At 43.5% G+C, this 15,640-nt stretch overlaps 2 protein-coding genes and 1 long non-coding RNA gene across 4 annotated transcripts in view; 2 read left to right on the forward strand and 1 right to left on the reverse strand.

Annotated features, from left to right (window-relative positions):
* The window catches only part of LOC308482492 (aldehyde oxidase-like), a 59,729-nt gene extending 50,540 nt beyond the window's left edge, over positions 1 to 9,189 (forward strand). The window contains exons 32-35 of the mRNA XM_081015600.1: positions 1,452 to 1,517; positions 2,407 to 2,595; positions 5,910 to 6,077; positions 6,356 to 9,189. Of these exons, the coding sequence (XP_080871726.1) occupies positions 1,452 to 1,517; positions 2,407 to 2,595; positions 5,910 to 6,077; positions 6,356 to 6,409 (477 nt within the window). The 3' untranslated portion in view covers positions 6,410 to 9,189. The remainder of the gene's footprint in view (positions 1 to 1,451; positions 1,518 to 2,406; positions 2,596 to 5,909; positions 6,078 to 6,355) is intronic.
* Positions 9,190 to 10,331: 1,142 nt separating this feature from the next.
* LOC308484825 lies at positions 10,332 to 15,635 on the reverse strand. Its single transcript, XR_013990133.1, has 2 exons — positions 15,267 to 15,635; positions 10,332 to 11,698 (listed from the first exon to the last, which is right to left on the reverse strand). It is a non-coding gene; the product is annotated as an uncharacterized lncRNA (long non-coding RNA).
* The window catches only part of LOC308482481 (aldehyde oxidase 4-like), a 70,338-nt gene continuing 68,123 nt past the window's right edge, over positions 13,426 to 15,640 (forward strand). For both annotated transcript variants that reach the window (XM_081015580.1, XM_081015581.1), the window contains exon 1: positions 13,426 to 13,585. In XM_081015580.1, the coding sequence (XP_080871706.1) occupies positions 13,532 to 13,585 (54 nt within the window). In that variant the 5' untranslated portion in view covers positions 13,426 to 13,531. The remainder of the gene's footprint in view (positions 13,586 to 15,640) is intronic.

The raw sequence follows: 15,640 nt of genomic DNA on the forward strand, positions 1-15,640 counted from the left end.
CAATAAATCCTGCTGGTTTCTACAAAGCACAGCTACTGTATTTTTTGCTCTATAAGACGCACCAGACCACAAGACGCACCTAGTTTTTGGAGGAGGAAAACAAGAAAAAAAATATTCTGAATCTCAGAAGCCAGAACAGCAAGAGGGATCACTGCGCAGTGAAAGCAGCAATCCCTCTTGCTGTTCTGGCTTCTGGGATAGCTGCGCAGCCTGCATTCGCTCCATAAGACGCACACACATTTCCCCTTACTTTTTAGGAGGGAAAAAGTGAGTCTTATAGAGCAAAAAATACGGTACATAGTGGTTTCTTGTGTGGATCGAGTTTAACCTCTCCTCCTTCCTCATGTGACTTCAGTAATCCATGAGCTGCTGCTATGGCACATGCATGGCAACTTTGAACGTGAATTCATCTGGGCACTTGTGTTGCGGTAGCCAACAGCCTCCACTTTGCCCTTTTCCCAGCTGTTTTCTTCCAAAGCCTACTGGGCAAAAGCAGGCAGTCTTGTGCAGAACCAGACAGATTTTTATTTAAGTTTTACAATTTATGAATTCCACTTGCACATGAATTTTCCCATAGAAGTGGTATAGTGTTTATTGCCACAGAAAGATAAAAAGAATACATAGCATTTATATAGCACATAAACGAGTGTAGTCCACTTTGCATATATTGTATCTCTAATTTTTGCAGGATTCCTGCAGCATTATTCCTTTTTGGTATATGGGAATCTGGCTTTAAGGCTGAAAGGCTGACTGGTACATTCATAGTTGAAGGAAAATTGTATTTTAAAAAAACCAGAAACATTTATTCAAAAGTTACAATACATTTTCTTTCTTTTCTTTCTTTCTTTCTTTCTTTTTTTCTTTTTTTTAGTGAATACAAAAACGCAATTATATAAGGGCAAATTGCTTGCAAAAATTGGTATATTAGAAGATATGTGCACTGAAATGCTGACACATTTTTGAGGACTTTTCACAGACTGAAATGTGGCAAACGGAAGAGAATATGAGAGAAACTGAAATTGACAGATTTCAGTTTCAAAAAAAAAAAAAGTTACAATACATTTTCAATCAGTATATTGGGAGGATTCAAAAGCTGGTATTTGTTGGTTTCTTAGCCAAAGCTCTTAGCCATAGCCAATACAATGCACCAGCTTTCCTGGCTACTGTTACTTTTCCATTAAAGTGTTGTCCACTCTACCTACTTCTAAAAATGAAAGTAGCATCATTGACTGGGGAAAATATTACAAGATAAGGACTGCAGCCCTAAGCATACTTATAACAAATGAAGTATTGTTAAATTCATTGGGACTTATTTCCCAAAATGAGCCACAAATAGGTCATACCACACTGGGTACAAATTCTCGATATCCTATCCATAATATTTGGCTCATCTCCTCATGCTTCAGTCCCTCAGATGTAATACAAAGTTATAACCTGTTTTTCATTAACAGAATGTCAAAACAGATATTGTTATGGACATTGGATGCAGCATCAATCCGGCAATGGATATAGGTCAGGTAAGTCCTGAGAATTTCTTCATTTTGCTATGAGGTACTAAATTCACTTCAGTTAGAATCATATGATTTGGAAGGCGATCCTGTTCAGTGACAGATACAAAACCCAACAATACAGAAATTCACTGAGCACGGGGTTGGACCTCCTTCCAACTCTTATGATAGAAATGGGTAATTAAAATGTGTTGTTTAGTCGTTTAGTCGTGTCCAACTCTTCGTGACCCCATGGACCAGAGCACGCGAGGCACTTCTGTCTTCCACTGCCTCCCGCAGTTTAGTCAAACTCATGCTGGTAGCTTCGAGAACACTATCCAACCATCTCATCCTCTGTCGTCCCCTTCTCCTTGTGCCCTCCATCTTTCCCAACATCAGGGTCTTTTCCAGGGAGTCTTCTCTTCTCATGAGGTGGCCAAAGTATTGGAGCCTCAGCTTCAGGATCTGTCCTTCCAGTGAGCACTCAGGGCTGATTTCCTTCAGAATGGAGAGGTTTGATCTTCTTGCAGTCCATGGGAATCTCGAGTCTCCTCCAGCACCATAATTCAAAAGCATCAATTCTTTGGCGATCAGCCTTCTTTATGCCCCACCCATTTCAGCTTTGTTAGATGGTGAAATTTAAGAGAAAGAGAGCAAAGAATTGAAATATTTGTGAAAGGCCAGCATTATTCATAGAATTCTGAAAGTCTAATTACAATATTAATGGTAAGGTGTCTAGTTGTCTTTCAGATGTTAGATTTTTATGCTTGCTTTTATGGTTCATTTGTTCAATTTTAATAATAAATAATTATAATTTTAAAGCTAGCATTGCTTTCAGACAATGTAACGAAAGCTCGTATTAATTTAACACAACAAAGTATATGGAAATCTCACTATAAGCTATACTTCCTCTTGGCAGATTGAAGGTGCATTTGTCCAGGGCCTTGGACTTTACACAACAGAGGAACTCAAATATTCCCCAGAGGGGGTCCTCTACACACGGGGCCCAGATCAGTATAAGATCCCTGCTGTTTGTGACATTCCAGAACAGATCAGTGTCTCCTTGTTGGCATCTAGCCAAAACCCAGCAGCGATCTACTCATCCAAGGTAAGAAGATTGAAATCCAAGGTGCAGTTCTTCCCTTTCGCTCCTGCTAAACCTAAGTGACCCATATTACTGAAGGAAAAACTGCAGACTTGGAGGGTGGGATGGAAATGATATGAGAGAATAAGTTGTTTTCACTATGAATATCTTGTTACTGTATTATTAATCATGCAGCTATAATCCATCCCACAGCCATTCAGGCATAAGTGCGATTGAAATCAACAGTGATTAAATGCGCTTAACAGCGGTTGGGTTTATGCCCACATGGATATAATATCAGGAGTGTTTCATTCCGTTTTGTGACATGTTATTGAGCAAGTTGTCTCCCCTAAGACTGAAGTCCTCAACTTCACATTGGAATATTGATTGCAGACCACAATGCAGCAGAGCCAGAAGGAAAATACATGACATACTCCAGTGGGAACCCTCACTAGGCAATTGTTTCACTGTAGTATGTCCCCCTATTGGGAGAAGAGCAGTCAGTTTTGAGGCATTCCAAGCCCTTTTTGGAGGCATGATAGCAGAACAGGCTATAAAACAATCGGAAATAAGGAATGCAATTTTTACAGTGGCCTAGCCTTCTCTCTTAACTACCCTTCGAGACAGGGACGCGGGTGGCACTGTGGGTTAAACCACAGAGCCTAGGACTTGCTGATCAGAAGGTCGGCGGTTTGAATCCCCACAACGGGGTGAGCCCCCATTGCTCAGTCCCTGCTCCTGCCAACCTAGCAGTTCGAAAGCACGTCAAAGTGCAAGTAGATAAATAGGTACCGCTCTGGCGGGAAGGTAAACAGTGTTTCCACGCTCTGCTCTGGTTCGCCAGAAGCGGCTTAGTCATGCTGGCCACATGACCTGGAAGCTGTATGCCGGCTCCCTCAGCCAATAAAGCGAGATGAGCGCCGCAACCCCAGAGTCGGTCAAGACTGGACCTAATGGTCAGGGGTCCCTTTACCTTTACCTTTAGCCGTCTCTCTTAACTACCCGTTGAGGCAGTGGTAGATAGAAAAACTGTGCCAACTAGCCAAAAACAATCAGAGCACAGTTATCTACTTGCAGCCAAACAGAACACAAGTTATGTCAAACTTCTAGCAAAACAAGGCCAAAAAGCCTAATGGGGGATTAGGCCAGTTACGCAGCTTGACGGAATGTGACTATAAGGCCTAAATTATCCCTTGCAGGCCACATACTTGAGTGTTATTATCTGTAGCTCTGCTGGCTGTGCTAACCACCTTTGCTTGTTGATTGGCATCCATCTGTTTTGAGAGACAATGAAGTGCACCTCCAGGGGTGAATTCAAACCACTGTGTTAGCAGCACCAAAATGACCTCCCTGTAGCACAGGCCTCGGCAGTATGTATGGAGGTCCTGGGCTGCCCAGATGACAAGAGCCTCCCCTTTCAGCCTCACTGATGTGTTCCACAGGAAAGTAGAGCAATATGTTTTGCACCAGCTTGACTGCAGGAGTTGCCGGAAAGAGGCATACTGTACATCCAACCGTTTTAGGGGCTCCACTCTGGATTTGTGCAGGGTTTATTCCTTAGCCTTTTCTTCTTCCAAAGGTATCCCACATGGCATCTTGAGGTCTAGGATCAGTGCTTTCCTTCTCCAAGATGGGCTCCCTTCCCAAGTTGACAAGTCCCATCTGCCCCTGGGAAAGCACTAATATCAGGTGACACCAATTGTGTCCATCCACATCTTGATCTTATTGGGCCAGCGGCGTAGCGTGGGTTGTCAGCACCCGGGGCAAGGCAAGTAATTTGCGCCCCCTAACCCGGGGCAAGGCAAGTAATTTGCGCCCCCTAACCCGGGGCAAGGCAAGTAATTTGCGCCCCCTAACCTGCTGCCGCTGCCAGCTTCTTCTTGCTGCTGCCTGGTCTGGTCTGGTGTGGTTCTCTCCCGCGCTCAGCGCTGCGCTGGGCGGCCGCTGCACTGTCCCTCCCCCAGATAGTCCCTCGCTCTCTCTCTGCATCGCACCGCACGCCTGGCACCCACCCCCTCCACAGTGGGCGGCGACCCAGCGGCTCAGATCGGATTCGCACAGCCAGCACTGCAGTGAGAGAGAGTGAGTGAGCCAGGTAGGGGCAGAGAGCTGCGAGTGCGAGCACGCGCCCCCCAGATGTTGCGGCCGGCCCCCCCTGCACCCCCCACGCTACGCCACTGTATTGAGCTGACGCTCAAAAGGGCTTTTCACTTTTGGCCTTTTGGATGTAAAAAGTGTGGCATGTAAAATGAAACACGTTGTTCCAGGGAACTGGACAGATGTTGCATCTTAGGATAAACACAGACGAGGGGGAGCTATATAGTGGCAGCCCAAGCTCAGATGAGAGGGGCAGAATAATAACAGTCACATATTCCTAGCCTGTAACATCAGCCAGCTGCATGGGCAGTTTGCTCTTCCCACTACCCTCAGCTCTCCAGCACCTGTGATTGGCCGCAGTTGCGGCTGCCACCATTTCGGAATACGGTGAGCAATCTTTGTGAACTGACTAGGACACAAGAAAAATATGTTCTTGAATGGCAGCAGAGCGTTGCTAGCAGAGAGGTGTGGCTTTACATTGTTTGTTTTCATTTTGGTTAGTCTTTAAAAAGCTGCATGTGCACACATGTGGATATAAGCTCATGCTTTCACATATATTTTTAAAGCAACCACTCAGAATAGGTTAAAAACCTTTCTAAAATAACCTAGAGTTTGCAGTCAGCATTCTCAGAAAGGCTGCCACAGGACCCTTGTTAGATATACAGCTGTCTCCTTCTCCACAGCTCCACTGATGAGCAACAGGTGGGCACCATTGCAATTGTGACACTGTGGACATTGATAAGCCACTCAGTACTGATTTGAGTAGTGCTGTTACTTCTGCTACCATCACTACTACTCCTCCTTCTCAAAAAGGCAGGGCCACCTACCACCCTTGGAGCTTAGTGGGAAATAAGTGGAAGGACAGAGAATGAGACTAGAACATCCACTCACCACATACCAAATCGGGAAGCCCACTAGTGGCCCCATCGTGAAGGCCCCTCAAGCTTGGAGCCAGCCCTGAGCACAGGGAGGTGTTATGCAGTAGGTTCCTGTGGCTTCTCACATCAGCCACATGAAGGTGCTGGCTCATGTAAGGTTTGCCTGCTGGCCCAAGTGAGTCCACAAAGGCTGATGCCACCAAGCTCTTAAGATTGTGTCAGATGCTGGGTCTTGTTCCCACACAATGAGAAAACAAAACTCATTTCATGTGCGGACAGAGATGCTCCCTGAAAGGTTATTGATGTGAAATATTTGCTAATGCTTCAACATGATTTCACTGCTTTTGTCTCTGCTTTTGGCAGGGCCTTGGTGAAGCGGCACTTTTCTTGGGGAGCTCTGTTTTTTTTGCAATATGGGATGCAGTGTCTGCTGCCAGGAAGGAAAGAGGATTGTCATCAGACTTTGTGTTGAACAGCCCCTTGACTCCTGAACGAGTGCGAATGGCCTGTGATGACCAATTTACGGAGATGGTAAAGATTTTTAATGCATCTGGTGCCTAATTCTTCTTTCTCTTGTGACTGTCAGGATGAGGAATAGGTTACTCTTAAATTAAAATCAGGACGTAGCATCTTCTAGTCTGTCTGTCCTTAATGGCACCCTAAATCTTTTGTGCCTCCAGTGGCTTCCTCTCGTTGCCTTCAGGTATTGTTGAATCAGTTTCACAGAAATCCAAACTGATTTAGCAACAAGCCTTAGCAATGACTCTTCAAGACTGATTGTTCCGTTTATTATTTATTCATTTTTCTAGATCCCAAAGGATGAAAAAAGCAAGTCCACTGTTTTGTGGGAAATCTCCCTTTGAAGAAGAACCAGGAATGTGCAGAAAGTGCCATGAGGCGCTAACTTCTTCAAGTCAACATCTTCCAGTGCTTTATCAACAAATGCAGTTCATTTTAGTTCAGTAGTTGCTTTCTTGTGGGGAATTATATTGCAGGCTTCATATTCATTTACATGAGAGTCTCCTACCATTTTCACACTGTTTGGTACTAGGCTGCTACAATTCAAGGCCTAACCATTTGGTGGTTGCTTCTATCTGCCTTGCTAGGTTCCTAGTGCTAACATACTCCGTCTCCTTCATGGAGCCCCCTCAGCAGATCCAGGGGTCTCCTGCCTCTCTAACTCATTTGCCTGTCTACTCTCCCTCCTCTCCCATGGTCCTATTTCACCATCCCCTCCTTTTTTCTGGCTACTAAGTTTCCTACAACCTCTAACCACCTTTCCATCCATCTTCTGCTTCTTTCACACCACTTTCCCTCAGTTTTTCAAGGTATTACTAAATGTTACAGAAAAACATGTGCCGGCCACTAGACATAGCAACCATGTACAGAGTTCCCCCAACCTTAGGCAATATCTAATTCAGCCTTCCCTGACATAGTGAGCCTGAGATGCTTTGGACTACATCTCCCATCATTCCTGACCACTGGCTATAATGGCTGGAGCTGAAGGGACTTGGGAGTCCAACAACATCTGGGTTGGCGAAGGCTGATGGTAGCCGAACTTGCCTTGCATCCTCCTCGTCTCATTATGCTGTGTGTTTCCCTGTTCCCACATGCCAGGATTGGCTGCCGCTGAGCATCTGCCTACTGCTGCTGTTGTCTTTGAAGTGCGAATCTCAAATTGAACCACTTTATTTACTTTGAACAAGGTCTGTGGTAAAATAAATCTTGAGCTGGTTTTGGCTTTAGGAAATCTACTGTGCAGTGGTGTGCATGAAAGATGGCTTGGGGCATCAGACTACATCCTCAGGGTGTGAGACAGCATTGTTTAATGACTGCTGACTGTTAAAAGGTACAAGGTGCATGCCAGGAAGAGTCCCTTTGTGCATCTTAGACGTCTGGTGCATGCATTATCTCCTGCGACGGTTGTGTTTTGTAAGATAAGCTGTCTTTCCAGAATATCAAGAACTAGTCAATAAAAAATCATGCACATTAAAAGATGCATATGCCACTTCCTAAGGCTAGCATGCAGATTATTTCTTGAAAGGCGAAGGAAATAATGCAAGGAGTGATCTGTTGTTTGATTATGTGCCTTGTTATCACACCTTTTTTAACTACAGCGTGGATTAAAATTGATTAAGCATGCAGGTGCACGAGTAATGAAGCCTACAAGTAATATTGCTTCACACTTACCGTGTTACTCTCTTGTGTGTAGCTTTGCCAGGAAGACTGAATCACTTGGCTTGCACTTCACCGAATTTTAATTTATTTTCAGCAGTTTCTCAACAAGTTTAATTAGAGATGTGCAATATAAAAAATAATAATCCCTTCCAATAATTACCTCCCGAAGGGTAAATGCAGGTTAAAGGGGGGAGAATATACAGTCTAGCATTTTGATGCCAATGACGTTGTGCAAAAAAAACTGCACGAGGAACACCCATCAATAAGTACCTGTCTGAAAGCAGCCCAAGTACACAGGTGCAGTGATATAATTTCACACCTTTTTGAATCTTGTTTAGAAGAGCAGAAAAAACTGATGATGCGCAGGATGAGAGTTTGAGAAGGTTCAGAAAAGGCAATCAGAGTGATCAAGAAGCTGCAGCAGCTTTCCTATGAGGAAAGCATTTTGGACTTTTTCGTTTAGAGAGAAGGCAAATAAGTAGTGACATGATAGGATTTTATAAAACTAGGTGTGGCATGGAGAAAGCGGACTGAGGAAATATTTTCTCCCTCATAACACTAGAAGTCCTGGACATTCAACAATGCTTATTGAAGTACCTCACGCATAGTTAAGCTCTGGAACCCACTCCCATAAACGGCAGTGATAGCCACCAACTTGGAAGCCTTTAAAAGAGTATTGAACAAACGTAGAATAGACTTGTGCTCTGTCTGTATGGTCAGAAGTAGTATTATTTTGAATACCCGTTGCTGGAAACCGCAGAAGGAGTGAGGGCTCTTATGCTTGGATCCTGCTTGCGTGCTTCTCGCAGGTATCTGGTTGGCTTCTGTGAGAACAGGTTGCTGGACTAAATGGGCCATTGGCCACATCCAGCAGGCTCTTTAATGAGAGACTAGCATTTCTGTGCAAAGAAAAATTCAAGCAAGAAGTACAGTGCATATCATGCATTGTACTATTGTAATATTGGTAGAAAAATGCAAAAATCTGTTGGCATGGTTGCATGTAAGGTATTCTACTTCCTGACTTGCTATTTTACAGGGGGAATTCGTAGCAAGTAGCAGATTGAGGTTGCGAAATTAAAGTGTTTTTGGCACTCTTATGCAACAAACCCTCCTCCCTCTAAATGATGCTTCTTGTAGCAAGGAAAGTGTTGGGAAGATGCACTGGAAAATGTAGGGTTACAATTGCTTGATGTGATGTACTAGAATTTCCACACAAATCAGTATCAACTAATAGTGTATAACCTCAAGAAATTTTGTGCAAACAAATCAAAATGAATGATAACCTGGTCATCTGTAAGTACCCTAAATCTGGGAAATGTTTGCTGGTTTAATCAAGCTTGTTAAGGCTATGTGATCTCTACAACTGTTGGTATTCATTTCTGTTGAACAAAAGGTCCCATTCTGTTTTAGTGTGGTCAGATGTACCTCGGAGTCCTATTACCTAAATAAACTTTGTAAGCTTCCATTTTTGATCTTTTACTTGAAACCGCCCACAAGTGCTGGGTGTGTTAAGCAGAGGGTGGTTATAGAGTCAAATGTTTCGGAGGAGGAATGAAATATGCAATGTTGATACCTTTTCCCATCTCTATCAACCCTGATCTTACCGTGGGTATAATCCCAGGAACTACTCAACATGGATAGGTAGTTTCAAGTCAAAGAATTGGGGAGGCTAGCGGTTCTGGACAGGGTTGCACTGCCTTTGAAGGAACAGGTGCTCCTAGAACTGTCTTTGGAGGTTCAAGTGGCCTCCACAAGCAGTGCCTTTTACTATCTCTGGCCGATTTGCCAACTATTGCCATCCTTGGACATGAAGAGCCTTGCCACAGTAAGCCAAACACTGCTGGTAACAGGGCTGTAGCTAGGGGGTGGCGAGGTGGGCCCCTGCCAGGGGCGCAGGCGAGGGGGGGCGCAAAATCAGCTGCCAAACCCTCCGCCAGCCAGCACCCTGTCCAGCCAGTGCTCCCTGCCTGCAGCCAAGCAGGACAGGGAAAAGGGCCCGCACCAAATTCAAAGCCTGCCTACTCTGGAGTCACTACCCCCCCTTCTCACACCCTCCCTCAAGGGTGCCAACTTGAATAAAATACACTGGGGGGGGGGGGCAGGTAAGCACTGCCCTGTATAATCAACCACAAGATGGAGCACACGGACACTATTTGAATGGCAATGCCCATTAACTGGGGGGGGGGCGCTCCTCAAATATTTTAGGGGAGGGTGAAGGAACTTTGGCCCCAAGGAGTTGGCTCCTATGCCCTTCTCCCTATTAAAGTGGGGTGCTCCCCACTTTATGCGATTTCACTTATGCAGGCAGGGGCCTAGAATGTAACCCATGCAGAAGTGGGGAAACACCTATATACCGTCGTGTAGGTCAGCCTTCCCCATCTTGGTGTCCTTCAATCAGAACTCATTACAAAAAAGAATTCACTACAAGGTGAAGTGTATGAGGAATTGAAGGGAGGGTTTGGAGGAGAGGCAGAAAGAAGAGCTAATTTGTTCGTGGCTGGGGGCGCAATCTGGACTGTTCTTCCAGGGGTGCAAGATCACCTAGCTACGGCTCTGGCTGGTAACCTTAGAAGTGGAAAATTGTAATGCACTCTGTGTCGACTGTCCTTGAAGTTCATCATCATCATCAAACCTTTTATTGGCATCACATACAAACATCCATAGCAAATCAATACAGAATTCCCGCCTTTCCAGTGACACAAAACGTTTGTCAAATGAAAGAGGCAAAGTAGTCGAACATTACATCTCTAGGTCTCCAGGGAGGTCAGACGTCTGCAATGTGTTTCGACGACAAAAAACCCGATAAAGATATTTAGCCAGTAACTTGGTGAGCTCCTGATTATTCCCCAATAATAGAAAATGTATGACCTCTAACTCTGGTTTCCATTTGGGGATGCAGAGTTGATCTAGGAACTGCTGGCGGAGATCAACATATAGTTTACATTTAAGAACCATATGTGTAAGAGTTTCCACCTGATGGTCTTCACATGGGCAAATTCTCCTTCCACCATTCCCGAGAACCTTCCCCATAGGAGGTTTGAAGGATTTGAATTAAACCTGGCCAGCGAAAATGCCCTTTCTTGAGTATTGAACAAAAATTCAAGATAATTGTGGTTAATTTCAGATGCCCAAGAAAGTTGAAAGTTAAGAGGGGAACATGTTTTCTCTGCTGCCACTGTTAGTTCCTAGCGTTCAATGTCCCACAACCTAGTTTTTATTATAGCCTTGGCAGATGGTGGGGACATTGATCGCAAAAATTCCACTGACAGCCCAAGTTGCTGTACCTTTATGTTAAACTATTGTAGCCCTGGGGGAAAACAGGGATGTAGCAAAACTTCACTAAGGAGAGGATCTTTATCTGTTGTGAGGCAGATGTTTAACCAGAATGTAAGAAATCTCACCCAGACTATGGTCTCTACCTTGTGTTGACCTCCCTCTAGACACAAGGATGCATAGGGTACACCACATGGGACAGCAAAAATTTTAATAAGGAAAGCTGCCTGCACTCGTTCTACCAGTGGGATAAACCCTGGCAGCCAGACTGGAATTCCGAAGAGCAATTGAGCTATAACTTGGGCGTTGAAGACCTTGAGGGCAGAGGGGATATGCGAATTACCTCTTGTTATAAAGAAACGCATTATGGCTTGCATAGACATCTTACTGGCATTCACCGCCGTTGCATGGTGCAAGGACCATAGAAGCCTATGATGGAATGTGATTCCCAAGTAGTTGAATTCTAATACTTTCTGGATGGGTTTTCCACCAAATACCCAGCTATAGCTTTTACGTGAATTCCCAAAAACCATTATTTTGCATTTATCAAAGTTCACGCACAATTTCATTCTGGACAGATAGTCAATACAGGAATTTAACAAACATTTTAGGCCAATTCTTGTCCGTGAAAGCAAAATCATATCTGTGTATAGAAGGATGGGAATACTTGATGTGTTGAGTTTTGGGTTGTGGGCATCCACCTGTTTTAGAAAAGAAGCGAGGTCGTTAAGAAAAAGATTAAAAAGAGAGGGAGCAAGTACACAGCCCTGCTTTACTCCTCTGTTTATAATGACAGGATCTGTCATTACATTCCCTCGTGTTGTTCTTATGCAATAGGTGTTATTTGTGTAAAGCTTTTTGATCAAGTAAAGTCATCTAGGTTCTAGGCCCATTGTCTTCAATTTGGACCATAACAGCCCCCTGTCGACAGTGTCAAAAGCAGCCTTGATATCAAGGAAGGCCACACTTAGCAGCTAAATGAGATAACACCAAACAGTTGCATAAAGTAGATTTCCCTGGTCCTTGAAGTTGATTCAGAAGCTACAATTAGTTGTGAATGTAGCTGCTAGGCCTCAACTTGGAGTGGCCTGTTGCAAACACACTTTTTAAAAAATGCACTAGCTACCTATATGCATACCAAGTGTGCTTGGTACTGGTTCTCCAGCTGTGGCCTTTCCTGGACAGTGATTCACAGATGGGTAACTTCAAGACTGATCTATTGTAATGTGCTCTGTGTGGAGGTGCCATTGAAGTAATGAAGGAAGGTGAGGACAGGTGACCCCACCTAGGCCCAAAGTCACCCCCCCCCCAAAGCAGGCTCAAAGCTTCTCAAAGCTTTTCAAAATCATTTTCTCAGCAGCTAAAAGGCATTAGCTCATTTGCTCTGCTGTAACAAAGGTAGCTGAATAGAACAATTTCTCAGGCCAGTTGACCTCGCTAAAAGAACAGAACTGAGTCTTATCTCATTCAGTTGCAACATCTTGGACATGCTGAACCACATGGCTCCTCGAGCCCCCTTGGCTCTCACCCCCCTTTCCTGGGAAGGGTGCCAAGAGTCCAAAAAAAAGTCCCAAAGACAGGAGCTTTCTGTTCATGCTCAGGGGAACTCATGGGCAGGACTCTGGAGGAGGAGGAGAAAGGGGAGGGAACTGAAGGGGAATATATGCTCTGTGCAAATGGCTGTGCTCGTGCTTGTTTGTGAATCTATCACACTTGCTCCTTCTACCAGCCCGGATGGTAGAAATAAAGCTTTTTCTCTGAAACTATTCCTTGAGTGTCTGTTGACTCCCATTTCCCCATCCCAGACGCAAAGCTCTTCTCACCCGAGGGCAAAGCCTAAAAAGGCTACAGTATGAAGAATGCAGCAGCTAGGCTTTTCATCGGTATGACCTGCCGCAAACAATTCTGAGAGAACTGCACTCAGTGCTTGTTTGCTTCAAGTTACTTGCATTGGCTTAAAAAGCCTATACAGTTTGGGGCCTGGACACCTGACAGAATTCCTGTTCCTGTACTGGCCTGCAGATTTGTCAAGATCAGCCAGTCTTGCCATCCTTAGGGAAGGCCCACTTCTATGGCAATGTGAGAGAAGAGCTTTATCATTAGTGGCACTCCACCTTTGAGCTCCTTTCCCTCTGAAATTCCGCTGGCATCTCCTCTTTTGACCTTTCAGTGCCCTGTTCAATTGAAAAGGGAGACCAGTACAGAAAGGCATACTTGCTTAGGAGGATTACAATGGTTTCTGTGTCAACCAGTTCTTTTGCTTTTTTAAAACAAAACCTTAGGTATAAAAGCATCTGCCATCTGCAAGAAACCTTAATTTATTACAACCATGCATCAAATTTATGATTAGCGAGGAAGAAAAGCTCTTCCAACCGATTCCACTCTGGCTCCTCCTCTTCACCTATATAATTTGTTGCTCGGTTCTGGGCAACACAGACCAAAGCAGTGGTGGAAGCAACTGTAGAATCTGTATTTTTTTCCCCTCCTTTTGCTCAATATCTGACAGCTTTCAAGGTGTGCTTTCATACAGCAGAATGGCTAATCCCCAACAATCGGATGAGCTCATTTTTTTTGTGAATGGAAGGAAGGTAAGGATTTCTTTTAATACTTTAGTGTGTTTTTAAAAGGGAGGAAGGCACATTCTTGTATCTACAAAGAAGATTTAAAATGTTCTCTAGATGTTATTTATGACCTTACAAATTACATATCTTTTCCCTGCAATCTTCTGTCATTTCAATGTCATTGTCTACAAGTTGGGACTTTCTTTCTCTATCTCATTGACCACCATTGACTGGGATTGTCAACTATGTTTATTTCACATTACTAAATTAAACCTTGCAGACACTTCCTCTAGTGTTTGAAAGCCTAGGTCTTACGAAAATGAAAGAGGATGGAGCAACAGCTGTCAGACCAATGCTGTTGGAAATGGATTAAGCTATTATTATAGCTATAAGCTATAGTAATCGGTTGCAATACCATATCACCAAACTTTTAAAAATGAAAATACAGCATGAGTTCACTGTGAGTGCCCTACAACAATCTTAAGTAAAAAGGACATTCAATGAAAGGTTCCCTAATGAAATATAATCAAATAACATTAATATCCCTTCCTGCTAAAAAAAAAGAGGTATGCATGCAATTTAACACTTAAAATGCACCCATGTGTTTACTTTCTCTTGTTTTCTCCACTTGAGAACAAAGACAATAAAACATCTCCATTTACAGATATTTCACCCAGAGAGGACGAGGAAATGATTAAAATACATGTGTCATGTTTCTTAGCAACTTGAATTCTGCAGTTATTTCAAATAGGAAGAAAACAACTGCATGCACTAATTGTGCTTTGTATACTTTCAACTATAAGTCTAGTATGACACAACTATAAGAGAGGCACTTTGATTTCAGTGGGAAAAAGTTAAGCACATTTGAAACTGTCCTATTGAAATTGGCAGTGTTTAAAAGTGGTTACTAGGCTAGATTGTGCCCTTATTTTATATTTATTCTTATCAGAAGAAGAGGAAAATAGTGGGTGGCATTCAACTAGCATTTAAGTTCATTAATTTTAACATCTGGAGGGCCAAAGGTTCCCTTCAGCTGCTATAAGAATATTGTTGCATGCCATCCCAATCTCTGAGCAGTGAGAGATTCCAGGGGTTCGAAGCACTTGCCCAGAGTTTGTGTTTCCTTTTGGAAATGAGGCACAGCAGAGACTATGGTGTCTTTATGACATATGGTTTCTTTACACATATATACAACCTTAGCCTACGATGGAGGGGTTCACAACACCCCAAGCGTGTCCTACTACTCCCATAGCTGCAGCCTTGGATTCAAGCAGAAATCAAACATCATGCTCTGCCTCTGGCTTTCGAGCCTGCAGTGGTATTTCTAGTTCACATCACAGCTCCAAAACTCTACATCAAACTCTGGCTTTGTATTCTAACTAGCTATCCGGCACAGAGCCCCCTCTCCTTGCTTTCTTAATGGCCCATTACCCTTCCTTCGTTCTTTTAATGACCCATCACCCGGGCCTTATGAGGAAGCTTGCCTGGGTCCCAGGATTAAGAGTCTGGCACCCATTTTTACATTTCAAGCCTTGATTAAATTCTCACACTTCCTGGATCCAGGAATTACAGGTGTCTGGCACCCACAAATTCATAACAGTATTCATCCATTCATATATTTTATTACTCTTCTGCCTTGTTCTCCTCCTCTACAAATACATCATAGTTAAGCAGAGCTTCCAAAAAAGAAAAGAAAAATATTACAAACCTTATATGCTGGATCCAAATAAAACTAAATGCAAAAAAGGGAGAAGGATTTGGATTCCAAATCTTTTTAAAGTTTCTCCAGTATGTAAGTTCTCCCCAAAATGGTTCCCATCATAAATCAAGGCATAAATCAATATTTCAAAAGATGCAATGGGAGCACTCTAGATGCAGAGTAAATGCCTGGAATGCCATCAACCCAAGTAGATGAACTCAAGTTCCAGTTTCCCTGTGGTTTGATAAGACCTGTATTGTTGTATCTGAATAAGAGAAACTGAAGAAAAGCAGCATGTGATATCAATTCCTCTCATCAAAAGCATAGGTAATCCTCTTAAGCAAGGTGTAATTTTTGGTTTCTCGACTCTCCTTTCTAATGCA

Source organism: Podarcis pityusensis (genome assembly GCF_964106645.2).
Source record: "Podarcis pityusensis genome assembly, chromosome: 1".
Classification (NCBI taxonomy): Eukaryota; Metazoa; Chordata; class Lepidosauria; order Squamata; family Lacertidae; genus Podarcis; species Podarcis pityusensis.